This window comes from Varroa jacobsoni, unplaced genomic scaffold (assembly GCF_002532875.2).
Source record: "Varroa jacobsoni isolate VJ856 unplaced genomic scaffold, vjacob_1.0 scaffold_1216, whole genome shotgun sequence".
In the NCBI taxonomy this organism is placed as follows: domain Eukaryota; kingdom Metazoa; phylum Arthropoda; class Arachnida; order Mesostigmata; family Varroidae; genus Varroa; species Varroa jacobsoni.
In genome coordinates, this window is record NW_019214118.1 from 1 (window position 1) to 26,992 (window position 26,992).

General features: G+C 42.8%; 1 protein-coding gene across 3 annotated transcripts; it reads right to left on the minus strand.

Moving 5' to 3' along the window:
• Positions 1–162: 162 nt before the first annotated feature.
• Positions 163–25,127, minus strand: LOC111267746 (pumilio homolog 1). 3 transcript variants are annotated; one of them, XM_086971423.1, is made up of 8 exons: positions 24,949–25,127; positions 21,513–21,631; positions 12,640–14,191; positions 10,736–11,610; positions 9,455–10,482; positions 8,827–9,158; positions 7,932–8,454; positions 163–7,598 (listed from the first exon to the last, which is right to left on the minus strand). In XM_086971423.1, exons 3-8 carry the CDS (start codon positions 12,876–12,878, stop codon positions 7,011–7,013), a joined length of 3,585 nt encoding a protein of 1,194 aa, XP_086827549.1. In that variant the 5' UTR covers positions 12,879–14,191; positions 21,513–21,631; positions 24,949–25,127; the 3' UTR covers positions 163–7,010. The 3 variants fall into 3 exon arrangements, with proteins under 3 accessions (XP_086827549.1, XP_022701933.1, XP_022701930.1); XM_022846198.2 differs by lacking the exon at positions 21,513–21,631 and having other exon boundaries at positions 8,827–9,143; XM_022846195.2 differs by lacking the exon at positions 21,513–21,631.
• Positions 25,128–26,992: the final 1,865 nt, after the last annotated feature.

Genomic DNA, 26,992 nt, shown 5'->3' on the forward strand with positions numbered 1-26,992 from the left:
AAATGTCATAGTATATTATATGTATATTGATAGAGACAGCACTTTGCCCTGACAACCGCGCCAGAGTTCCCGCATTTGCTTCGACCAGAGTTGTTGTCTTTGTCTCGTTATCGCTGAGGTGTCCTGTTCTTTTTGCTATGTGCTGAATGAAGCTAACTGGTATATATAGTAGCTCGTTTATTTAATGTTATCGTTCGTTCGCGTTTATCGTTCTGCCGTCGATAACCCATCCGCTATAGGGGTGGGCGGTTCTCATTTCACAAATCCCTCAAATATATCTACTATAATACAGTGATCACTAATCGTTTCTATTATCACTAATGTTAAACAAACACTTACACATTGTGCCGGACGACCCCTCTCCCACACCTTTATTTACGTTGCGTCATTCTCTTCGCTGAAGGCTGTCTATAATTAGTCCCGCAACCTGGTTACACGCCAGCTTGACCAAATCTGGTACCACCCTTATCGGTTAAGTATTTTTCTTCTAATTTTACGCTTGTCCGAGTAAACGTATCGTCTTGGCCTCCAATATATCACTTCGCTTGTACTTCGGTGTTCGCTCAATGCTTAACAACGCGCCTAAGAGTTTCCAGCCAATCCCCAACTTCGCATAGGTGCCCTCCCGCAGCTAGCAAAATCACTCTTCGTTTTATCATTTTCCAGGCAATTCATGTTTCTGATAATCGAATAATCCATTTTACTTAGGTTGCAGCTTTTGCTTACAATTGAGGAAGTAATAACCGGTAATATTTTATTTTACATGACAGTTATACCTTTTTTTTTTTCTTTGTGAACCTCTTTCTATTTCAGGCATTCTTGTCTATGAAAATATTTTCTCTGTGCAGACCTCTGTACGTTTTCCCCATTTCTATCAAGTTTGCAATACACACATTTAATACAACGTTGGGGGAGTTCCCCCTCCAGATAAATCATTCGGCCTTCAAATACATATTTATATATATATATTTATAGAATTTACATGTTGCTTCGCAATTGAGGTTTTGTCTGTTGATATTTGCTTTTGTGTGTAACTTTTGTTGTCGTTTAAGATGTATAGTACTTGTTATTCTCAGTGTTTATTTTATCTGAATATTAGGGTGTCGTGTCGCCAAATTTTTTCACGCTGCGTGGACCTCGATTTATTCACATCACATTGGCGTCCCCGCATTTGACTTTGTGCTTTGCCACCGTCTGTAGTTTTGACTGATTGAGAGCTCGTCTGCGTGATGAATATGTGCAACCCGCCGCATTCACTGCTACGCCTCTTCCGATGACAGCATAAGGATAATAACAATAATACAAACAATACCAGGATACATACAATAATGGCATGAATAATCGAAAAGTCGACGGGCCCTCAATTCGAGAAAGCCGCCGAATACGCGACGATTTCGGTGTTCTGCCATCACCGTTTACCATGAACTTCTTCTACACCCTCTACCTGGTACTGAGTTGTAAGATAGTCCAGTCCAGTCCAGCATCAACAGGGTATTTCATAGTTTCGTACACAAGACAAAAAGCAGCCATCTTTTAGCTACTGCCATATATGTGGCCGTGTCGGTAGTTTACTCGTTATAAATCTTTTTCCACCTCCTGTTAACCGACGTCCAACATCGCACCATTATTGCGTATTGCGTTCATCGCCCATTTGTTTTGTTTTGAATGCTGCTTTGTCATATATGAATCGTTATAACAGTCATCGTTTTATTAATTGTTATCATATCATCGTTATCACGATTAGCCTCATATCAGCCTCATATTGTCATTATCATGCATATACATCTGATAGTAGTAGTCGTAGTGATAATATAATTACAGGACTAATTACACCAGAGTCACCAGAATTCAAACGACAGTCAATCATCATTAGGTCATTGATTGCATTTTTTTTCGGATTCGCACGGTCGCAACTTACTCGCCCGTTGTTCCTCTCGTCTAAAACTGTACAAAACGTTTATTTACAATTTACATGCTGGTATCGTCATTACAGGTGGCGGTTGATATCGGTGCGGCTGCAACATATCTATTTCGTTATTATTATTATTATCATTATTGTCATTATTTTTTTTATTAAAAAAAAAGCATCAGCAAGGTCAAGGTTACTACCACGGAGCTGCTACCATATGTTAATTTATGTAGGAAATTCACTTGTCTCTTCACACATTATTGTTTGCTCTGCTAGTCTTGCATTCGTAGAAAATAACTAACCATTCCATCGTTAAACTCTTGTCTCGTGTTCAGCCCGCTTACGATATGGCTCATCTTTAACTACCAGAAACTGACTGAGAGATAATCGATAAATGGCATTCGATCGAAACGACAGTTGAAACCACTGAGCCTGTATGCATTCTACACAAACATTATCTATTCTACAACTACTCTGAACTGGTGACAACGTTCGTGTTTTCTTAGACGTCCACGCATATCGCAGTTATAGGCACATTGTTACGTATAGATAAAACGATCGAGCATTTGATGGGCGCTCTGAAGGCCGTGCACCTATTTAGCCTGTTATGTGTTTTTGACGTGCCTATAAAACGCTTAAATTAACATCCGATAATAGCCAAGGCTAGACAAAGTTCGAAATTGATTATGAGATCACATTTCATTAATAAGTCGACAATTCGAATTTTCGGGAACACCAATTTCGCTGTCAAGTCAAAATGATGGGAGACAAAATAGCAGATTCCAGTTGCGACATCTATAACATTGATTTGTTGTTGTATAAAACTGCGAGCTTTTTGACCAACTATGTCTACAATATTGAATACTTATACTACTAGAGTTTTTATTACCCTCTCCCCTCCCCCTCTCTATCCCCCTCTTTCTCCACATCTCCCTCCCTCCCTCTCTTTCCCTCTCCCTCTCTACGCGCGCGCGCGCTCTCTCTCTCGCTCTCTCTCTCTCTCTCGCTCTCTCTCGCTCTCTAATTCAGTTGAACCGGGGCGGGCTGCATGGAAGCGAAGGACGCACTGTTCTGTACTAATGGTATGCGAACCAAATCGAAAGCCATTGATTCATTGAAATACTTTTCGTGCGTAACTACGCATAAACGCTTGTAACATTGATAGGAAAAAAAGACGTTAATCAATCAGTCCATCCATTGATGGTCACCGATTATCGATCGAAAATGACGAATCGGCAAACACAGGCATTGTCCAAATCGACTCGAAACAGATCATCTTGGAAACTAACTCAAAATTCATACATATATTCATGATGTTTTTTCTATATCACAATCGAGTTGATTCGATATCGAGGTTGCAAAGGCCGATGATCAATCGATAAACTGAACGATCAATGTGTTGTTTTGATGAGGTAAAAAATAAATTAAAATTAGAAATTTCGGCACTGTCCCGTGCTTAACGGCGAATATTACTATAGGCCCTTTGATAATGTTAATTTTCGACAATAACTTACTGTCATTAGATAACAGAATTGTCAACCAACTGAATTTATGTTAACATGATTCAATGGCGATCTGTTTGTTGAAATAAATGTTTCTTTTTTTTCCGTTATCCCCGCTTCATGATGATGTTTTCATCGTGAGTGTGGGATTGTTTCGGTTATTTACATCTTCGACATCTGTAAGCCTGTGTTTTGGATATCGTATCTGTGCGGCCTTTTGTTTGTCTGTGGCTTGATTGCATAATTATGTTTCAGTGTGGACACATTTTGTCTAGTACGCTTTACCCATAGCTTTGTAGATGTCCTTGAATGTTCTACGTGTTTGTGTGTCAGTTTCTGTACGATGCGCATGTGGAGGCCACGATCCTTAGATTATCTCATTCAGTAATAATAACAATGATATATCATTGTAATAATTATCAAGTAAAGAAATACAAGATTTTCTTATGTACTTACATAACAGCACAGGAAAGGGCATATAGTGACAAAATCTATAATGTAATCTGTACGCGTACTAATAGCAGTGTAGTATTTAAACAGCAGTGCGGCGTCACTGCCACAAGTAATAACTGTTCTGTGCAACATCTAGAGCTCAATAGGTACGCCATGTTCCCTTGACGAGCTCGCAATGGGGGGTAGTTATTGTTATTTAGGCTGTTTCTGCTGATGTTCCGTTATCGTTGATAATAATGAAACTGATGTTATATTTATCTGTGCGCGTGCCAGAGCTGTTCTCCAGCAAATCCAGGCGTTATGCTTTTTAACCTTGGCAGTTATTACTTAGTATTACTGTTGTCTAGAATATTGTGTATTCCTTCGTTATAGGTATCGTTGGCATTTTTCGTCGATCCATATCACTTCAGTATAATCATCATCAACCGTTTCATTATTATTTACCATATTAGTTACTATATCTCGTTCGTTCTCCATGCTGTTGTACGTTGTCACATATCGTATTTGCTTTTTGCTGGTATTGTCGCCAAGCGGTGTTATCCGTCATCACTGTTCGTTTGTTGGAACGGATGTCGCCATATATATATATAATAATCACCAAGCGGTCTCTATGCATGACAGAGGTTGTGACAAACATATTCGACGACAAACCGGGTTTTCCTTCATATTTTTCATAATATAAGTTGACAGAAATTAACTGTCTTTTCCGACTCGTTCTAAGCTTTCTTTCAATCATTTTGCGCCTGCGGGGGACAACTTCGTATTCTTACGGTCGCTCTCGTTGCTGGGCCTTCTGGGTCGCTGCGTCGGCAAATAGCCAATGTGTTGCCGCATCTGGGCGCGGTTGTCGTTGGGGCAGCACGAGACAACGAGACACAGTATTATGTATTGTTTGCTTATTATCCAGTATTAATCTTATTACTGTTATTATTACCATGACGTTACACATTCATCATTAACATTCATCATCACACGCGTCATGCGCTATCCAAAATCCACATTTTTTTCGGTCTATTCGCCAAAGAAACGCTATATCGTCACGAAATCACATTACGCCCGCTGTCATCTGAGGAGTCCGGTACAAAACGAGAGCTAATTCCTTTTGTTCATCTGCTTTCGTCGATTTTCGTAAGTCGATGCTCGGAACCAATGATTCGAACCAACCAATCATTTGACATCAATCGCGTGATCTATTAATTGAAAAATCATTATTGGGAAGCAAGCGAGGGGGGGTGAAGGTATTTTGGGAGAGCAGTGCATGTGATACGCGGTGGGTCAATCCTCCTGTATATCCATCAGTTATATTTTCGTGTGGATCTATTGTTTTTTTTTGTTTATGCTAAATACAAATAGCCATAGTTAACATGTAAGAACATGTTAGCATGTAAATAGTAGGAATTAACATGTTTTCTTAATTAGGGCTCTTCCCAGCTTTCTTGTACCTCGCGACGACCTTAAATCAAAGATTTTTTTCCTCACTTATTGTCGTGTAATCTGTTACGTCCTTTTCGGTAAAAAGCTACTAATTTCCCAGGGAAGACACCTTTCCCATTTAACCTCTTTGGCTCCCAATGATATAACTTCACGCTGATCTATTCTGCGGTTCTACACTGTATTCCTTTTCGTCGTTTATATTTGTTATTTGCGTCGGTCTATTAGGAGCGTTCTTTTACCCGTTCTCTGAAATCAGTTGACTATTCTTGAAACCTTATCCCCCCCCCCCCCCCCGAAAATAAGCTAACATTCCATAATGTTTCAAATATTACTGATCATGCATGTTGTTTCGTGCTCTCGATCTAGACTCATCTAGCGAATTAAGTGCGTTTTCTCGGGCTTCAAGCAGACCCCCATAGTTAATCTATTCAAAACCTACTTTTGCTACTTGCAAAAGTGTAGTGGTTCCTCCTGCAACTTTCGCGAAAAATTAAGTTTTCACGTTCTTAACATTCATCGTTTTCTCACCTAATAATGCTGCTACTAATTATAAGATGCCCCCATTCGACCCTCCTATTCGTTATCGTTAACATGGCGAAATGCGCCAAGTCAGCTAATCGTGGAGCGGCGCTCAACTCCTGTAAGATCGATCCATTTGGATCCTCCCATTACATCAGTCCTAGGAGTTCCATTCGTATGAAATAACATGAATATTTCCATTCTTTAGCCCTTACTATTAATCTTTTGCAGCAACCGTTAGCAGCGTCATCAATAAACTGAAGTGAGTAGAATTTCATCTTCCCATATGTTCAACGCAGACACCCCATTGTATTTCTCCTACTCGCATACAATTGTCTACATGTCTTCGACAGTAATCTGTTCTTTTTTTTTTTCCGCAAAACCATTATCATAATCAATTATCATTGTTAAATTACAACATCTCGCCCTGTATTCAAGTGAATGTGTGCGTCGTGTAGCTACTAAACCTCTTATTCCCTTCTGTAATAATAATAACGTATGTACGATACAGTGTTTGTTTGCAGCTTCGTGTTGTTTGCATTTGTTAAACTGCTACGGATCTGCTGCTTGTGGATCTGTTCCTCTAATGCTGTTGCCTCACCGAATTTATTTCTTATATGTAATGATCATGTGTTCTTATGTGTGTCAGTTTATCATTCAATTCAATATGTAGCTCAGTTGTATTGGTGACAATAAGTTATTTTTGCGTTTTTAAGCTGAGGCTTTTCTGTTTGATGCTATTGTTGTGGTAGTTTTGTTAATGGTGTGTTCGCCTAGATTTCTATAGGCGTCGCAACCTATCGGTACATTCTATATAGTTGTCCGTGTCGATCATATCGTAGTCGTTTGATTTTCATCTTCATCATTTAACCTTTTCTTTTTGTTGCCATCTCACGCACTCGTGATGCTCCATACATGTTCTGCTCTGCCACGATCCAGGGTCAACCAACTATAAATCGTCCATATAATTAGTAATTCTATATCGCTGTCTCCGTATTGATGTAACCAGCTGCCTCACCTCTAGCTTCGCCTCTCACTTCGTAGGGTTTGATCTTCATTTCTAACCTCCATTGCCGGTGCCATCGCTGTTCAACACTCATCACTATGTCCACCCGTCCATGTCAATCCGTTTGTGTCCACAGCAGATTTCTTGCGACGACTATTGCTACTACGACTACTACGGGTATAATTATTTACGGTGTATTGTGCGGGTCCATAGCGCCGAGTCCCGCGGCACCTCCCTGACCTCCCTGTCCGCCCTTCATGAGGTACTTCTCGAGCTTGCCAAGTATATGCTTGCCATAAGTGTACTTGCGCAGCGATGCCATATGCGGGCGGATCTTTTGCAAAAGCAGCTTACGCTGCGGTGGCTCAGCGACCTCAATCATTCGCTGGACAACATAGTTAGCATATTGGTCTTTGATCATCGTGTAGAGGGCACTGCCATCGAGGAATGAGCAAACCTCTTCGATGAGAAGGACACGATCCTGTCGTGACGCGTGCGTCACACACTTTTCAACGACGTTTGAGGCGAATTTGTGCTGAGAGAGGGCAAGCACCTTGCCGCGAGCCGCTCCGACGATTTGGTTCTTGTCGTCGGCACGACCGTGTTCCAGCACGTGCTGAATCACGTAATTGCCATACTGGTCCTGCACGAGCTGTTCCGTGTGCTGATGAAGCTCCTCAAGAATGGGCGATGTCTGGTCGGCCGTGCAGTGTTCCAGAATTCGCTGGATCACGCGACAGCCATAAGGGTGCGTTGACAATGCAAACACTTGACCCTATTTCACGGGTGAATACCAGCAATAGCCAGGACATAGGTTATACACACAGAGAAAGCGAGAAAGAGAATTAGACGTAGTCAGATTTAACTAGCGCATATATGTAGTACCTCGTGCTAAGGAAAATGCTCCCATGAAGGAAATAATGTAATGGCTCAAGAAATAATTCTTTCAAGTCGAGGTTTTATTATAAGGCGCAATATAATCAAAATCTATGCTATCGGAATTTTTTAGGCAGTGACGTTACATGATTATACTACATTTGTTTTTGTTAATATTACTTTGATTCTTAAAGATTAGTTGTTATATATACCATAATTACTTGGTGCTCACCTGGAACGCGTCAATAATGAACTGGAGCGCAAGCGGTTCCACACATTCAATGCATTTCTGAACAACATGATTACCATTCTGGTCTTTGACGCATTTGAGTACATGTCCATCAAGCTCTTTAACAATGTCCTTCTGCTGTTCAGATGGAATACTCTCTAAGGCCTTCTGGATTACCCGACAACCGTACATCTGCAACGCCAGTGGAAGAACGTGGCCCTTGACACGTGCCGCCAACGCCTGTTTTTGCTCGGGAGTACCGAATTCGAAGAACTTTTGAATAACGTAATTTCCAAATACGTCCGTCATAAGTGAGTAGGCCGAATTGATGATCTCATTAAATACGAGCTGTTTTTCAGCCAGAGTGGCACGTTCGAGTTTTTGTTGAATGAAGCGTGAGCCATGCTGATCCTGCGAGAACTCGACGATATGATTGAGCAGATCACGCAGCTGAAGGTTTGGGTAGCGGTTGTTGCGGAAATCTTCCAGCAGACGTGACCGGCCGGTGTTCTTTTCAAGCACGCCACTATGAGAGAAAATAGCAACCAATTATAATAACTCGCCCCAAATAGGCGAAGAATGCTAAACATATAAGCCTTTTTTTGTTTTTTTTTATCTAAGCTGTTAATGACTTATTGTTGAGTATATATTTTTGATTCAGTTTCTCCTGGTTTTTTAATAGATACGAAAGAATTTTTGATTCAGTTTCTCCTGGTTTTTTAATAGATACGAAAGAAATCAACTTATAGGAAGCGTATTTAGTTTATCAGAACGCTCTTAGTCATTAGCCAGGGTTTTAGCGAGATGTTAGTTGTTGTAAGACACCTATCACAGAAAACATTAATATATTCTCCTATGAGTATACTGCATGTTTTACTAGGTGGCAAGTCAAACTCACTTTCGCTGCATGCCGACATTGGGATGGCTACTGTTATGCGAAGGGAACAGGTTTGAACCTCCTGCCTGTCCGAAGCCAGCCATACCCAGGCCACCGTTACGCATCGTGGGAAATTTATCGCCCTGGCCAGGCCCAGCGGGACCTGACACAAGTCGGGAGGCCAAAGTGGGTCCTAGGCTGAGGTTAGACGACGAACCGTTGAGCCCCGACAGCGGGGGCGTAAGGCTTTGCGTCGGCGGGCCTACTAGTCCCAGTGGATTATAAAGCTGCGACTTCCCCACTGGTCCGAATGGTTCGCCAAACGACCGCTGTCCTCCCTGGAACAGAAGCGACTGAACCAACATGTTCATCCGTCGAGTGTTTAACACTTAGTAAGAGGTTAGTGAAAGCGGAGAGGGGTTAGTTGATTAATCACGTCGTCAGCGTAGTAAAACACTAGAGAAGCCATGAATGTCATTATTAGTTAGTAATTGAGAGAAAACCATGTTTTTTAATCGAGCTTATAAATAAAAAAAATGTCATTCAACAGATGATGTGACCAAACGCATATCGAAGTTTATAATATGCTACATCACACGCCCCACACGAACACACACAAACAGTGTTTATACGATGAAACAACACCAACCTGATTACCAAAATCCCTTCGATCAAACGACTCTCTTCGAGCACCAGGATGGTGTTGTTGTTGCTGTGAGTCCAGCCCGGTGCCAATGGGTCCCATGGGGTTGCTACCGATTGGTCCCAGTCCAGCCATGCCTGAGGTATTTTGACCCCCGCTGTTGGACCCAAAGTTGCTGCCAAACGAGGCGCTACTTAGATTTCCCATCGGATTGAGCGAATTGCCAAGAGCGCTTGCGGCCAAAGATGGGCCGGACGCGCCAGCTGCGCCACCCGAAAATAAAGAACTGCCTCCACCGGACTGTCCGCCTACACCTACGGCGCCACCACCCAGGCTGTCGCCTCCCGATCCGGGCTGACCTTGTCCTCCGGCCTGGTTAAGCTGCATCTGCTGGCTGCCAGGATGGCCATGAGGTCCACGTGGACCATTGACCATGTTCACCATATGACCACTTGGCGGTTGCAGCAGCCTAACACCAGCCTGTGGATGTCCATGTGGGTGACCATGTGGGTGACCGTGCGGTCCACCCGGTCCCGGCGGACCAGCCATTCCAACACCACGGCCCATCATAACGTTACTAACATTATCGTAATAACCGCCCATCATAGGCCCACCATAACTGCCCGGACCACCTGGTGGACCTTCGCCGTTGACAGCTCCTGGCGTGATCGGCCGCTGGGCCGCCATGTGCTGAGGGTGTGGACCGTGGGGCCCGGTTCCCCCAGCACCGACTGCCGGCGGTCCGGGTGGCCCCGGTGGGCCAGGATTCGGTCCAGGCGGTTGGTACATGCCCCAAGGTGGCATTCCGTAGTACTGCGCGGGCAGTGGCATAGCAGCGGGTGATACAAGACCCATAGCCGTTGCGTACGGGTCCTGATTGATTGCTGCGGTGATGTATGGATTCCGCGGGTGACCAGCATGACCCGCATGCCCGTGCTGCGCAGGGTGATGTGGTGGAAACTGTGCTTGAGGATGCGCATGTGGCGGAGGCTGTTGACCTGCCATCATGTGAGCCACCATATGTCCGCCTGTCCCTGCAACGTTCCCATGACGACATATACATATAGAACGAGATAGAAAGGATTCATATATTACGATAAGAAGTCGGTAACCAGTGTCTTATTGTCTAAAGAAAGAAACATTTAAGATAAAATTGCGAATGTTCATGGATCACATGACACTAATGAATTGACAACAATTACCGTACCATAAACGTGTCAATATTCTTTCTTGAAAGCTAAGATACTATTGTTCTCGCGGTGCTAACTGTCCTGTCATACTACATACCTTGTGGAGGTTGCTGCTGTTGTCTCTGCCCGCCACCATGTAGGTAGCCAAGGGCTTGTTGTGAATTTGGTCCATTCGGCGCTCCCGTCGAATAATCTGGCAACATCCCACTTGGTGCATCAAGTGCACTCATCAGATTGTGTCCATTCATACCAGCTGCATGTGCAGCGTAATCCGGAAAACCCAATGGCGGTTGAGGTCCCGTGGCCATCGCCATATCAAAAGGGGCTCCTCTTATGGTACCGGCAGTCTTCTTGTCCAAAGATTCGTCGCCGGCCGTTCCGAAGTCGTCATGGGTGAGTGTGCCATTGGCCAGCTGACCTGCCACACCTACTGCGACTCCAACGCCATGTTTTTTAACCCCAGCTGGCTCCTTTCCCGCCATGGCTTTCTTCAGGCCCATGGCCGTCGGACTCGAGCCGCCAAGAACGTATTCGACCATCTTCTCGCTCAGGCGTGGACTTAGGACAGGCGGTTGTCCGTGTGTACCATCGGGACCAGCAGGCCCTGTTGGTTGCGAATAGCCACCGCTCCACGTTGGATCGCGCCATTGATCAACAAAGATACCTCCACCACAACCTCCGGCGCCCTTGCTAGCTTCATCCGCCAGTTGTTTCTGGCCGACACCTCCTACAGGCCCGCCCTGCTCAGGAGACACTGAGTCGAGAGCCCAGAGCTTCTTGGCAGAGCTAGGACCAATCATCTGGGGACCGGCGGAGGTCTCAAGAGCCAACGCCTGAAATTCGCTTTCCAATTCGGCGGTTGGGTCGCCACCAGCACCTCCTGTACCCATTCCGTCGGTGCCATCTCCGAGTACCCACCGTGAATGTTTTGCGTACGACTGAAAGTCGGTCTCAGATCGCTGAAAGAAATAGCTGCAACGCAACAGAGATAACAAGAGAGATGGGAAAACATTGAAAATCATTAGTTAAAAATCAAAGAACGATCTTGTAAAAATTTGGGTAGGGCATAAGGTATATTACTCTCATATATGAATCGTAAAGTTGTTCATAACTTTATACTGTACTTTATAATGAGATATTCATATCTCATAGGATGTCAAACTAAGATTTCCACTAGTCAGAAAAGTTTCACGTTCTCTAAAATTAATGATTCTTAACTGTTTGCCATAAATATATGTGTATTATCTATCAGAAAAGACGAAATCATCTTTCCATAATTAGGAGTTCCCGCTAATGCAGGTGTAAATAGGTTTAGCCTCACGAGACAGGTTTACAATGAAAGCTTCATGCCTGGGTAAGTCCGTTTTCATATAAAAAGATACATGCCACTAAGTTTGAATAACCACACGTTCGATATATATGTGAGATCTCTCACCCAATAAATATACTTTATGACGTTATGCAATCACTGCAGTTAGATGTGCGTTTTCCACTTGACCTGTTCAGATAATTCATTAGAATAATTCAAAAAAGGACATCCTGAGGACAGCGCCAAAAATTGAATTTTTCCATGACTTTCGGAAGAAATTTCGGTGAACGTAAGTATTCAGACTCAATAGAAAAACGAAGTGCAACGTCACGAAGCGAACTAACGATTCTGTTACAGCAGTTTTGAACAAGTGCGTATCCTAGACCCAATGGTTAACGTAAATGAATCTTATACATATTTGATTCACTTTATGGCTGATAGATAGAAGATCGTTAATTTCTTTCATAATTTAAAAGATACTTTTAGCCCTAAAGGTAGGGCAAGTCCGTTTTCAAGTTATAGGGTACACCTATACATTGTTTTTCAGCAAGCTTCAATATTGAGAAGGAATGAATATAAACTTCTCCCAGGCCTTTCCGGTATAGCGCATGGTCATGCTTCCAAGAGGTATACTAGAATAGCTAGAAGGCATCAGCTTGAAGATCCCCTCCTCAAGAGCTCACACGACTTACCTGACCATTGCGTCGTCTTGGCTTCGATGCTGAACCCCCGAACCTGGGGCTCCAGGTGCTGTCAACGCCGGAGATCCAGACGGGGCGTGTCCATTGTTGGTTCCGCCTCCGCTACCTGGCCCTCCGTTGCCTGCGGCAGACTGCGAACCGTTCGACCCAGTACCCCCACCACCGCGGCCTCCCCCTGGTGGTGCGCCCGCTGTTCGCGGGCCTTCTGCAGTGCCGTTCAGCATCTCCATAGTTGTGGTCTTGTCAGCGCAGATTAAGCTGGCACAGTGAAGTGTATCGTGGATCTGTATTATTATTCACTGTTGTTGATGTTGTTGCCGTTCTTGTGATCAAAAGTTGATAATTTGACACGCGTTATCGATATATCTATTTGGGTTGATAAACTGATATAGCGGGTTCGTAGAGTGGACGTGATAGCTCTTGTGCGGGGAGGGGGTCGTGTCGTATATGAACTTGTCTACAGTGGCCGTAGTAGTTACTTCTCGCTGTTTTTTCTATCCCTTTCCCCTTGTTTTATTACAATGGAATTATCTGCTTTGTTTTTCTTCTTTGTAGCTGATAATTTCACTTTTGTTTTTGCCGTTTTCGCCGTTGTCGTAATCAAGGAGAAACACGGCCGAAATATTGTATTTGGTGGATAAGTTCCTGTTCCAGATTCTGCAAAGCTATGTAGAAGTAGCTGAATGATGAGTTTGTTGGTCTAAATTATTACATCATCGGTGAGCCCCCACTTTTAATGAGGACCCTTCCGCCAGATCGTTATTTGAGTCGGATCTCCTTGGTTGACAGGCGCAATCTGCTGCCTAGTTCTACTTGGCGCTGAGCCGCGCGACCAGTCAGAACACGCCCCGAAACAACACGAGACTCGAGCTGCGACACTCCTAAAAAAGTCTTCTACTCAAACGTCCTTATCAAACTCAACTACTCATAAAATCTGCGTGTGTTGTGTCTACGTGTATAGCAATGATGTTTGTCGCTGTCTGTCACAATGTCTAAGCGCCACACGCCTACAAACGCCTCGTCTTAGGCTCGCTAACGCCAGGCGAGCGTTGGAGGCGCTCTGCTAGGAAATATTGTTTTCTTTCTTAGCGCGAAAAAAAACGTTGCGGCACAGGTCTCAAGGCACGCGGCACAAAAGCGCAGTGTCTCCTCACAAGCGTCGTATATACTCTGTTCGCTGTTTGAATGTAAATGAATATGCGTGTATGTACTGGAAGTGTGTAAACAATCTATCCTTTTTAGGTGTGTGTGTATGTGTCCGTACTTGTGTATGTGTATCTAATCCTGTACGCGCGTAAATCTGAATGGATTTGGGTATCCCTGTTGTTTAATGTAAGGATGATAGATAGTCCTGCGCGACGCTCGGCCTCGACGAATCGACCCCGATGTTGTCGGTATCGTGATCGATAGAAATATTCTGTTTTCTCGTCTTTTGCTTCCTCTTTTCTGTTTTTGGTGATATTCGTGTTATTGTCGCTGCTGTGGTTGAGTTTCTGCCGTTGTTGCTGTGGTTTGCTCAAGATGGTGTTAATCACAGCAGCGTCTGTAACGGGAAGTCAATGAACAGACACGGTTAGTTATTAAAATTCGCTGATGAATCGAGTAAATACTGAGAGTAATATCTACGTCGATGTTATGATAACGTAGTCTTGACCCACTGTCGTACATATCGTTTATTTGTGACACAACTAAGGTAAACTACAAAAATATCCCTATGACGCTATGGATGATAGAGCAATCCTGTATTAATAAGCAGTAAAAATGTTTGGCTTATTTGTAAATTTAAATTATACACGATAAAGGATGAACCGTTAACAACACATATTTAATTTTCTGTCAGTATGTCAGTATTGGTTGACGCTTCAAATGCAGCAAGAAACAACGCTGAAGACGAAACTATGGTAATTTTGGCACGAGCTATGAGCAAGCTGACGTGCTTATTGGGCCGAAAATTGTGGACTCGTGTACTCGAGAATCATCGGCACATCGGACGTCAATAAGCTTATAGCTGCTGACTAAAACACTTAGATACTATGGAAACATCCTGTGCATTCTGTGTGCTTCTTCTTTCTTAAAACACATATTAGAAGGTCGGCATAATGTATAGTAGAGGTTCAAGTTGAGGACGACTTAAAAAATCGATTAGTTATCGTAAATCGGACATTTTGTTCTTTAATAGGAACGGCGTTAATAAAATAAAGCTAAAAACTTTGGGCTCAAGCGTATGCACAACTAAATCGACGTCAGCAAAATATTAAGGCATATAAAAAATCACTCAATGAAAATCACTTGAACAGCGCAAATGTCCTATTGTTAAAAACGGGAATATATAGCATATCAATAAATACTACTACAGATACAATAACCTTGAGTTCAAGGACTTCTCTAGGTTTGAGTAGTCCATCAGGTTTGAGTCGGAGAAAACGAGAGACTCGGGGAACTCTCATCTGATGATCATCAATGACTCATCTGAGTCATTTAGGAACAGGATTTTCTCAGGACTATAGAGTAATTCACCTGCAGGCTTATCATCGGAACCGCAGAATACAACGAATTTGATACATATCCCTCCTACAAGCTAATAAAAGAAGACATTCGAAGATACGCCGTCATTTTCTACAACTGCATCATACCAAAGTACTTACAAATCAGAATATTTTTGCAGTTCGGTGCTTGATCCGATTGACTGAATAGCCAGGAACAACGTTAAGAAACGTCTGCTTGAATAAAAATGAGCCGCACTGTGATGGGACAGAGATTTAACGAACTCGTGACCTCCCCCTATATACAGAACGAGCTGTTATTCCGTAGGGACCGCATTTGGGTATTTTTCTGTCAATAGGTATTTGTTCGTATCGTTCCTCGTATCGTTCCTAAATAACCGAAACGACGCTGGTATAAAGCTAGAGGCACACCAATTTCTACAAACATTGTCGTTTACTACTTGGTAAAACTTACAGCTCAGAAAAAGCTACATTAGATAGTAAGAACGTCACTACCTATTCTGTTATATCAGTAATTTTTTATCTACGGCGATATTAGTCGATCGTCGCACTACAACGAACACACCATTTCGTTAAGCCTGGGATTCGGTTTTCGCGTGTTCCGAATAGTCGAAGCCATTCATCGTTTGCATGATTAATAGAAATCGATTCTTGCAGTATTCTTTTATTCAATTTACCTGTTGTTACTCTATATTTCTTCTTTTGGTCGAGCTAATACTTGACTTCGTATTGCGTAGTTACAAGTTTGTCAGTAATAAGCAATAATAATGTCATGACGTTTATTTGAACAGCTTCCCAAATTAATTCGAAGAACTCCACGTACAGTCCTTTAAATATCTAAATCGAACAAATCCCCGAGATCTAAACCACACACTTATCTGCCGCGAAATCAGTATCTTCGCAATCATATATGCTTCTATATTCATTTTCTGGTTGGCGAGGCATTCTTTGAAGAACTTTAAAAGAGACAACCAAACCTATTGTTTCCAGCCATCTGCATATTCGATCGTCACGTCATTTTTCGCAATAGTGATACAACCACAAAAAGAGAATCGATACCACAGCAAAAAAAAAAGTAACCAATTTCAAATAAAAACGGCTGGAGAACTTCAACCAACACCAAAATCCAACACAGTCAAAAAATGGCAACGCTTTCCCTCGCCAGGGAAGCACTGCCGCCCCAGCCGCGGTCAGCATAGGAAGTTTGCCTCCTACATATGAATACACGCTGCCCCAAATTGACATTTTACTGCCACTAAAGGCACCACAATTCGGCATCTTTGTGTTTGTCTGTTCTGTGGCCACCGAGCCCGCGCGCGCTAACCGACGAAGGCAAACGACAATGAGCTACAGTGAGCCTTAAAAGAAGATGCAATCAAACATCAAGATGCAACAAATACCAGCAAAAGAGCATCAACAGTATAAAACAAGAAAGAACGCTAGACAGCGTGGGGATGGCAACAGTCAACGTCGACACACAAACGTGCAAACATTCTGCATCTGAGAGGTGGTGCTTCGTGACGTAAAAGGAAAAAGAGTTGATCTACTGTTGTGACGCACGTAGCTGCTGCTGCAGTGGAAAACGCCTGCCACAATCGCTACCACCGCTAGCCAGAAACAGATCGTTCTGCAGGATAACAATAGAGCACAACAATACAATAGAATACGACGTCAACGAAAGCAGACGGACTAGCCAGACTAGCAGACGAGAACAGACGGTTCCCTTTGTACAGCAGTAGCACACACAGGACATAACTCACTCTCTTTCATACCACTGGTAAACAAGTAACCCGTACATTCTATGCAGCATGGACAGCGTCGCAGCAATACGAGTCTCGAGAGAGTAGACGCACATCCCTAACTAATGCAAGATAATGATGTCGCTATGACACAATAAACCCACTGCTCACTGAGAATCTCTCTTTGCGAACAATAAATTTGGCCACTATCTGCTAGAGGTGATTCCCAATGATAAATAATAAATAGGAAACTAAATTTTTGTGTCGCTTCAATGAAGGAAAACCCAAAGATGAGACGAGCGTGACCGAAAGAACGCGTGCCCGGCAAGCGACTTTGTCTATATAGCAACTGTGTCCGTTGAGTTTACAATACAATTAGGCGTTCACAGTGTAAACTAGTTTACCTGCGGTTTCAGGTTCAAACAAACAACACGAAAAACAACAGAGCGCATATGGTACTGTTGAATGCACTAAGAAGCAATCCTATTATGCAAAAATCTTCAACAGTCTTTATTTTCCTAGACGTCTTCGCTGTGCGACGTCACTCTTCTCAACCCCACGTTTCACTCCACATTTCTATAATATCACAGATTCGACATTCAGGTTGCAGCAGCGGTTTGTTCGCGGACAGCCTCTTTGTGTTATATGACGGAAACACTCACACTTTTATTAACGTCGTTTAAGAAAATCAAGAATTTTTGCATTGTCTAAGCGTGTTCAGCTAATCGAATTCTAACATTACGACATAAAATGGTGCCACAGATAGTGTTTATGAGTCCAACATGTGATGGTGTATGTCAAATTTCTGACAAGCCTCTTCACTGAATGCTTTCAATTAGCAACCGCTGTGTAATTTTCTTCGAATAATTACTTTTTTACGCCCGACTTTTATACGGAGTGGTACATAAATAGAGTATTGCTGGTGCAGTCACCTTATTTAATATGCTTTCGTATATACAGCATAATTGTATTATATGATGAATTTGCTGTGAGTGAAGCTCAACGAGACAGTTCCTCTTCATATTTCATGTTCCCCCCGACATTTTTTTCCTCTGCAGACGCATTACTCAACGATACCACATACTAGCAAATCGTAATGGCACGTACTTAGCCGAAATATAATGTTACACACATGCATATGCCTATTGGCCATGATTAGGACGGCTCAATTAGAATCAGTTTTCGGCGCTGGACGGCCGGAGTCGTCAATATCGTAGTGGCAATGATATTCGTTACTGGCCGCTTACAATCATTTGGTCGTTATCAATCACTACTGTATGCCAGTAATGACAGGTAGTCTGTCGGCCTACTTGCTTGAGTGTCATTCAGCAACAGCAGATGAATCAGAAACTGCGACGGTGGAAACTCCAGTCAAGGAAGGAAAAGCGGAGCGCCATTGAAGACATCCATGAGTGCATGTACATACGAAGGGATACATTCTTCTTCCTACACATACGCATATAGATATACGCAAACAGCCGCAGGATAGTTGAAAGGCTAGAAGAACCGCCAGGCAATGCTTCTACGATTCAGTCTCTCTATTCCGACTAGCTGCACTCATTACGGACTGTTACAAGCATCAGCTGCTACTGTTTCCGTCGTTGAAACGGATTGTGTTTCTAGGAACCAGCTGAGAACTTTCGTACGGGAAGTGACGATTTAGTATGTCGTAGTTGAGGAGGCACACATGCACACAAGATGGCGTTCTTAACTAGCAAGCAAACTAAAGAGCAAAAACATCGAAAAAATAACTGAATTGTTTTTGTATATATATATATATATATATATCCAAACATAGAGGGAGAATAAAAAACGCCAAGCAAACCTTCTAGGAATCCGAAAAACCGTTGTCCATCTAATATGAAACAACAGAGGGGTTGCAGAGACAATCAGTGAAAATACTGTTCAAGGTACAATACTGTTGCTAGCTTGAGCAAATTATTTTTGCTCCATTTACATTTAGTCGTTGTCTAATCAAAAAGAAAAATAATTATATCGTTTCTGTTTTGTTTAAAAAAGAAGGAACAATTAAAAAATGTATACCTAACTGGTACATGGAGATCAAAGCAATTACTAGCCGTAAACAGGTGGCTTCACCACTCCAGCGATAGCAGAACAGCCTTTCATCGACTCTTTTTCTACTAAAAACACTAGTCGGAGCACAGTTCGGTCTCGTTTACTTAATCATCAATCTATACGTGTCCAGTGGATGTCAAAGACTACCAATCATAGATAGACGGTTGGGAAATCGATCTAGGTGTACGTAACGGCTGTTGATGTTCGAGGAGAATTATGGTACGGTAGGAAATAGCAAATTACCATATCACTGATTAACTAGTCATCTGACTAACTGTTGTATGACCGTTACCATAACCCTACATTTTCAAATTCTGGAAAGCGATATCGAGCTCGTTATGACGGTGCTGTTGTATACTTAAAATAGCTAGAGAGATGTTTGTAATGACGCCCTGTTTTGACATTGTTTCAAAAAAATGCCCCTATTTTGAACCGTTCCAAATTTCTCTGCATACTCTACGCTTTAGTTGCAGTCTAATACCAAAAAATTATAAGTGATACTTGCCAGATGTAATAACGAGCCTTTACACATTGAAGATGAATTTGAATTAGAGGTGGTATTTTTTTTGTCAAACAATTAGTGCAGCGGCCCATCCGCTCCATGACGCTCATCAGAACTTACGAGCGAACGAGACGTCATAGCTCATCTGAGGTTATCTAAATTTTGATACACAATTATTGGACTAGGTAGTCATAACAGTTGTTTTTGTCAAACAATTGCACTCCAATGCATATTCGGATAAATGACTCCTGTTTTCAGAAACGCTACCTGACTTTAAGAAATACTAAAATTACATACACACACACGTATTAGGAGGCTAAGGATAGCCAGTAGCGCCTGTATCTAGAAGGTTTGCTAAATTAATAAAAATTGCGTTGGCGCTAACGATTTCGATGGTGGTAATATTTCACTCATTGAAATGCACAATGTTGTCGCTAAACCACTTTTTTGTTTTCCGATTTCCCTTAGCCACCTAGCGGTGTGTCATCCAACACAAAATCAGAATTTCATCTTCAACACAGCACCGTTTAATATTGTTTTTCTCAATATTACGTATGGACTATTAGAGTATCGCTCAGACATGTCAGCCACAAAAAATTTAATGGTTTTAAATGTCGGAGCTAGTACTGGGCCAAAAGTCCCAAAAACTCAAGCGCCCTATCTGAATGACCTAGTCGCCAGTAGATACTTTTTTCCAATACGAGCTGCTAATTCCAGGATGATTTAGAAATGGTTTAGCGGTATTATAATTAGCTTTCGAACTTTTCGGATAAAGCTGGTCTTGTAGACCTTTTGCCTAATCTCACAGAAAGCTGCTTGAAAATTCAACGACACAGAGCGTACATTCGAGGCAGCCAAAAAAATCTGTATAATCGCAATGGGGTTCGTCCGTCCGGACGACACTAAACAGTAGCTGATCTTCGCTCAAAATCGAACACCGAGCCTTTTGCCATGATGAATTTGTGATTTCGCTCTAACTCAAAAACTGGCTGGCTTCTAGTATCCGTAGTAGTTATAAATGCATGTCTCACTTTATCCCGAACATCCTGTATGTTTCTATAGCCCAAGGAGGGACTGACATTGGAAACAGTAAACGACCGAAGCTACAACGGTGACGAGACAATAACAGCAATCTGCAGTATTACCGATACTGTCGCCCCGAAAAGTTACCGCCATCGCTGATGATGGCGCCATTGTATCTATAGAATAACAATCATTACTAAAGCCTCTTTGTTGCCGTTTAGCTTTGACTCAACGATGGTTACCTGGCAATGCCACTAATGGCATCGATTGAGCAGCGCTATTTGACCGATAATATCATTGTCTAGGCCACGAGAGACTACCGTGAACAAGTAAACGGTCTCCCAACGACCAAACAGGCAAGCTTCTATGCGTGACCGACGAATACCGTCGAGAGATGGTGTACAAAGCACCCCCTGGTGACAGCAACATGTCATAGTAGCAGCACCGTGTTTTGCACCAATACATACTACATTGTAGTTTAGATGATTGTTGCTATAGTTGTTGCCGTTATTGGGACTGGCATTGTAAAAGGCGAGAGATATCCACAAAACCCAACTCAGTCACATAAACGACGGCACAGTACCGGAACAACAGAGACGATGACCATGTAAACAAAGTGAAAAGAACCAATTTATTCCCACTGCTCATCTCCCTTCTACCCCTCTTCTCTCATCTTTCTCTTTCTCTGAACTTACCGGTTTTGTCTTTAGGTTAAGTATCTATTACGTGTCGATGTGTGCATGATTTTGAGCGCTTCTTTAAATGGCGATTTCGCTGTACTCTATTATAATGCTGCATGTATGCATTGTGTCCGTTTAGGTCTACTCAAATTTCTCTGTTTAGGTCTTCTCTCATTTGTGTCTGTTGAATTTTGGTGCCGCCAATTCTGGGTCGGCTTATGCAATCCACATATCAATAATAGGTGTCAAGAGTGAGCAATTCACTGGGTGACCGACTGAGCGCTGGTAGCTGGTCGACTCATCTACGGCGATATCAATGACGGTGGTGACAACGGCTTACCATTAGCACTAGTCCTATTGGCTCATGCGGGTTGTTGTTGACACGGAAGTTCCAGCATTGACGGCGCTTATCCGCACATTCGATTGGTGGTATAGTGTCACTGTCGTTGCCCCTATTATCTATGCGAGAGAGTGGTCGATACAGAAACAATAGGCAAGATATAGAGCACATTGCGCCCGTCCGGCCCTCCGATTAACCACTGGGTTTAGTCGCCGCTTACCGACCATTTATCATTGGCGCTATCGCAACCACCGGCTAGCACAACCACTACAGACAACACATATAGACTTACAGACAAGCTAAGAGACGAGAAACACGACAGGTAAATAAATACAGGGCGGCTATAAGGCGTTCATTCGTTGGCCGTCTGTCCACCCGACGTCTTCTTGGCGTTGCCGCGCGTTGCGGAAGTCGCCGCTGCCATCAGGGCTCTTAGAGATGATTATGACGCTGCCTACTCTAAGCGACGAGAGGGATTTGAAGCTAGAGGAAGATGCTGAGTGAATAACGACGATAAAGTGTAACGACGGTCCTTTGCTTCGAGGTGGACGAACAAGCAGACGCGCAATTGTGGGCATAGAAATCGTCTGGCGCGTTCATCAAGCGGGGGGAAGAGTGGGCGAATGAATCACCCCCGAATGACAACAACAGCAACAGCTGTGCGAACAACAGCATCAGCAGTGGCTGTGGAAGCTACAGACAAAGTGACTGCCGGAGCCCATACGACACATGAAACAACAACACTCATCATTTTAGCAAAAACGACGAATACGATGAAATAGTAGTACCAGGGACTGGATATGCCAATAGTAAATAGATAATAAATTGAGCTGTAAGCCACATCCACATATGTCATTGTTCTTTTTTCGGCCAAACATGGAAAGCGAAACATCTGAGCAATCGTCAATAAAAGAGACCTCCTGCCAGTTCTCCTTCTTTTGACAGTTTTTTTGCGAGAATAAAGTACAAAATCAACATTTTGTTACTTTTTCATCTTATCATAACGTCTATAGGAAGATACTATGGCAGATGTAACCAGCGTCTATAGATCAAGTTAAGTTCACGCATTTGTACAAACGAGTTGACTAGTCCCACTAGCGAAAGGACAGTCGCGTCCAGACACGCAGGCTCCTTTTCGCTTTTGTTCTGCGTGATGCCTCGTCATCTATTAACACAGCACCGGCAGCCGTAGCGCAGTCCTACGACTCAGCCTGATTACTGATGATACGGCCATTTTAGTCGGGAGCTGCAAAGAGTGTGGCAATTTGTTATCGCCTCCATTAACCAACAAACAACGCTGTGATAGAATGAACAATTCGTTGTAAGCAATTGATTAATTTTGCCCAAAGAATACACACACATACAGGGACATAGCTCACGCTGCTCACAGCAGATAGGTGTAAGTCTACACAAAAACAACACCTCAGAGCAAATAGACTGCGAAACACGCAACAGACTCGGCACACCGACGGAGACGAGTGGGCGATCCATGGTTTCTTTCTGTCCACTCTCACGTATCACAAACCAGTTACTTATGATTCCACTTGTTATCATTACTGTTTTCCTTTAGACTTCATTATGAATAATTTTATGAACTTGTTTCATTATTGTTCGTTCTATTCCTTCCTGGCGACGATGTTGTTGTCGCTAGCGGTTGTTGTGTCACTAACACCGAATAGATTGCTGGATAGGGGTGTCGTCTGCGTTGATCACTCTATTACCACCGCAACAGTGACGATTGTTTATCCACGAGGATCTGAGATTCTGTGCACTTGTAGACAGCAGGAAGCAGAAGCCAATCAGCCACGATAATAGCAATAGCTCCATCAGCATCGTCATAACCATTATCAGCATTGGCTGTTTGTCTGTCGTTTCTGTTGCTTTTCGTCGTACGCAAGCTGACTGTTGTCTCGTTTCGAGCGATTTTCCTTGTTATTTCGTCTCGCTCCTGCTGTAGCCTACCGACGAAAACGACAGCGTCGCAGCGCAAAAGAAACAACAGCAACAAAAGAAGCCGGAAAAATGAAGGGCTGCTAATAATAATACTATACGAGGACACGAAATGGAAAGAGCTATTGTCAACAGCAGCAGCAGCATCGGTTGTGGTTATGCCCTATTGTTTTTATTGGTGCAGCAGCGGCTGGCGCTGCTATCCGTGCTGCGCAGTGCAGCAGAAGGGGAGCATTTTCTCCGACGAAAAGATGAAGCTGTTCATTACTGCGATTCTTATTATTAATAGAGACTCATTACTACACCAAGATAGCAGGAGCGTCCTGGTAGTAATATTAGCTATATTTTACACTAGTAACACGAAAACGACAGAACATAGGTCACACAGCGGCGCGACAAGCGACAAACACTAACACCAACAACAACAAACGCAGCATCCGAGAAGATCTGACGCAGCGATATCGAGCGCCGCCTTGGCCATTATTTAACCAAGTCGTGTGCTTCTGGAGAGACAGAAAACGATATCAAACAAACCAAAAACATCCATCAATATAATAATTAACTACAATACTTTCCACTCGTCAACACAACGGATCCACATACATTTCCGTATATAGCAGGCTTCTAAAAATAAAACGTGTTCTCGAAAAACTAATCGACTTAGTCGACTCCGTTTCTGCGGATTGGGTCGCGCATCGGGCGGACCCGTTAACGAATATGCATGTCCATGTTGCCAGATACTAGTGTACAGATATTTCAATGCCCACATGAATTAGCACAAGCTAGGCCATCGTCCGCAAGCGGTGTCACCATCATTAGCATTCCGGATCCGAGGAGTCTAACCACGACACAGAAGACGACCGTTCTTTGTCCGCCGTCCTGCCATTCGTCCTGTTTCGAGTGAAACTCAAAACTGACTGCTACTCTAAATTCTCATATCCTACAAACTCAAACGCTCATGGGACCACAATTAACAACCATAGAAACGATGGAAGACAGCGAGGAGCACGAACCACATAGCGCTGGCCGTGAAATTTCGCTAGTCGTCATTTGGGCAATTTTTCGGGTCGGCGTTTTCGGCGGTTCAATGAGCGGCCCAACCGCCGACTGACTCCGGCCCGAATCGAAGGCAAGAAGTTGATCGATCTATTTTCCCTGTGTAGCGCTCTCGATACCGTCAATAGATTGATTTAGCTTGAGTTTTGTTTTGCTGTGGCTGCTCCAGCAATAGCGTTGTGTGACAATAGCATTAATCTGTGATGGTACTTTGTCCAGCACGATCAGCTTTCTGTATTGGGCTGTTTGCCCTGTCGATCGCTGCACTAACCCCGCTCTACGTACTGTATGCATGTATATATGGCGACCGTAGTAACAGTAGTGGTAGCAGTAGCGGCAACCGTGATTATAATATGATTCTTTTTGGGCCGGCAGTTTCGAGAGGATCTTGCGGCCCGTAAATGGCACGCGCTACTTTGGAGTTACGTACCTGAGGCGTGTCCGGCTGTCGCAAGGGTTGCACAATATTTACACGTATTTACACCTGCCTATGTACACCGCACATACGAGGCTGCTATATACACAACATGGCCCTTGAGGCTTGGCCAGAGTTGATCACGAAACGCGCTTTTTCTTCGTTACCGTCGCGCCAGCCAGGGGTCACCTGGCGGGCTCTTGGATACCGCCTTGGTGGCGGGCATATTCAAACGTGCGAGGTAGCGCGAACTCCATTAATATTTGGCAAAAAGAAATTACTGTTCGTTGCTTTGTTGAATTACGCTTGTATTACTTGTATAACCATTGTAGCAATCGATAGAGCAATATACACAAGAAGGAAAACATTCTTAATAAATGACGTTCTAATTGAACGCCCTTTTTTTGCCTTTGCAGTAGCCATAATTCAGCCCTCCCACGCTCTCTGTCATCCCGAATTCGCCAGGATTGTAGGCGTTGTATTGGCATCTTATAGCATGGCTTCTGTTTTGTTCAAAAAAATTAACAATCCGAGCGCGCATGAACCTTCTGAAATATTAGTTATGATTATAAACGATTTTGTTATACTCACCAATTGCTGCAGCCTCACTACTGCCGTGTTCGAAATAAACCACAACTTGGACTTGAACTTCCCGTACCTAGTAGATATACCACCTGCTTCAAACTGAAACAACGTATTCGATCGATGAGTTATTTCATGTTACCAAAGTTTACGTCAGTTAATTTTCCATGTCTCCTAAATCTAGTTGATTGCTAAAAATGATAGTGCAAAGTGACAATTTTAATTTGTCGTGGTGATCGGCTCACTTAATTGCCTCTGTAGCTATTGAAGCCTAACGACACATAATAGTACGCCGAACAGTGATCCAGCCGATACAATCGACATCTCATTGTTGCCTATTTTGTTCTTCCTGTCTCCTATACTTAATTTTCTATGAACTAGGTACATTTCCTAGCTAATCACCAATAGTCATCTGTTCTCTTTTAGCGCCTAGAGTAGCAAACAGCTAAAATTTATGTAGAAGAAATTGTTGCCTGGATGCTACAATATTCAAAAAAATGTGCCGAGTGCGTATATGTATATGTATAAATGATAACATGCAAGAGTTTCCGTTCCCATTTTCTCCGGTTTCCGTGAGAACGCTGCCGTTTGGATCTTAGTATATATTTTACTTTACCGAACTATAAATACGACATTTTATTTTAACAAACATATGTAAGTGTGAGGTGAACATATTAAAGTTCTAACGTAATTTTTTTTATCTTCATATGTATGTTCGACAAAAAACGCACCGTAACAGTTTTTTTCTTTGTTATTCTTCATAATTTTCTTTTATTAATTTCCATTCTTTTATTACGTAATTCCTCAGATGATTGTTCACCATTTATTGTGACTTGATGAGTTACGCGTGAAAGGATTTCATACGCATGGCCACACAGAGTCCGCACTCAATATACTTTTCATCCGATACCATTGATATTACAGATAATAATAGTCTTTCATTACATAATTAATATTCTATAATCAAGAAGCTAGCCAAACCGAACATACTGCCGTGTCTATTCTTCGCATCTATCTGTTTTGTACCAATTAGGAACTAATGCAGCTGACTGATTGGTGAGCGTACATTTACAAGTATGTACTATTTTTATTACTAGGGACCAGGATTAAAGCCATAATATGATAGCAATAATAAATAAAAGCAGCAACCACAAGAAAACAATAGCGAAGGAACACCTACTCTCATGGTGGTTGTTTACCTATACACGGGACGACCAAATCAGGTGATGACCTCGCCATGGAGAAAATAAACAGACATCGACATACAGACTTTGCCCCATTGATCTTTGTGGAACTGCTAATTTTCAAATTCCGTTACCAGATTGTGGACAAGAAGATCTTTTGATGATGTAGCAGGCAAATCCTACGAGACTAATCGGCGCAGTTCGCTTTGCAACAGCCTGCGACATAACGCAGTTTATATTCGGCTTGTTTTTCGAAGTCGATCAAAGTGTAAAACGAAACCCCTAACACGTGG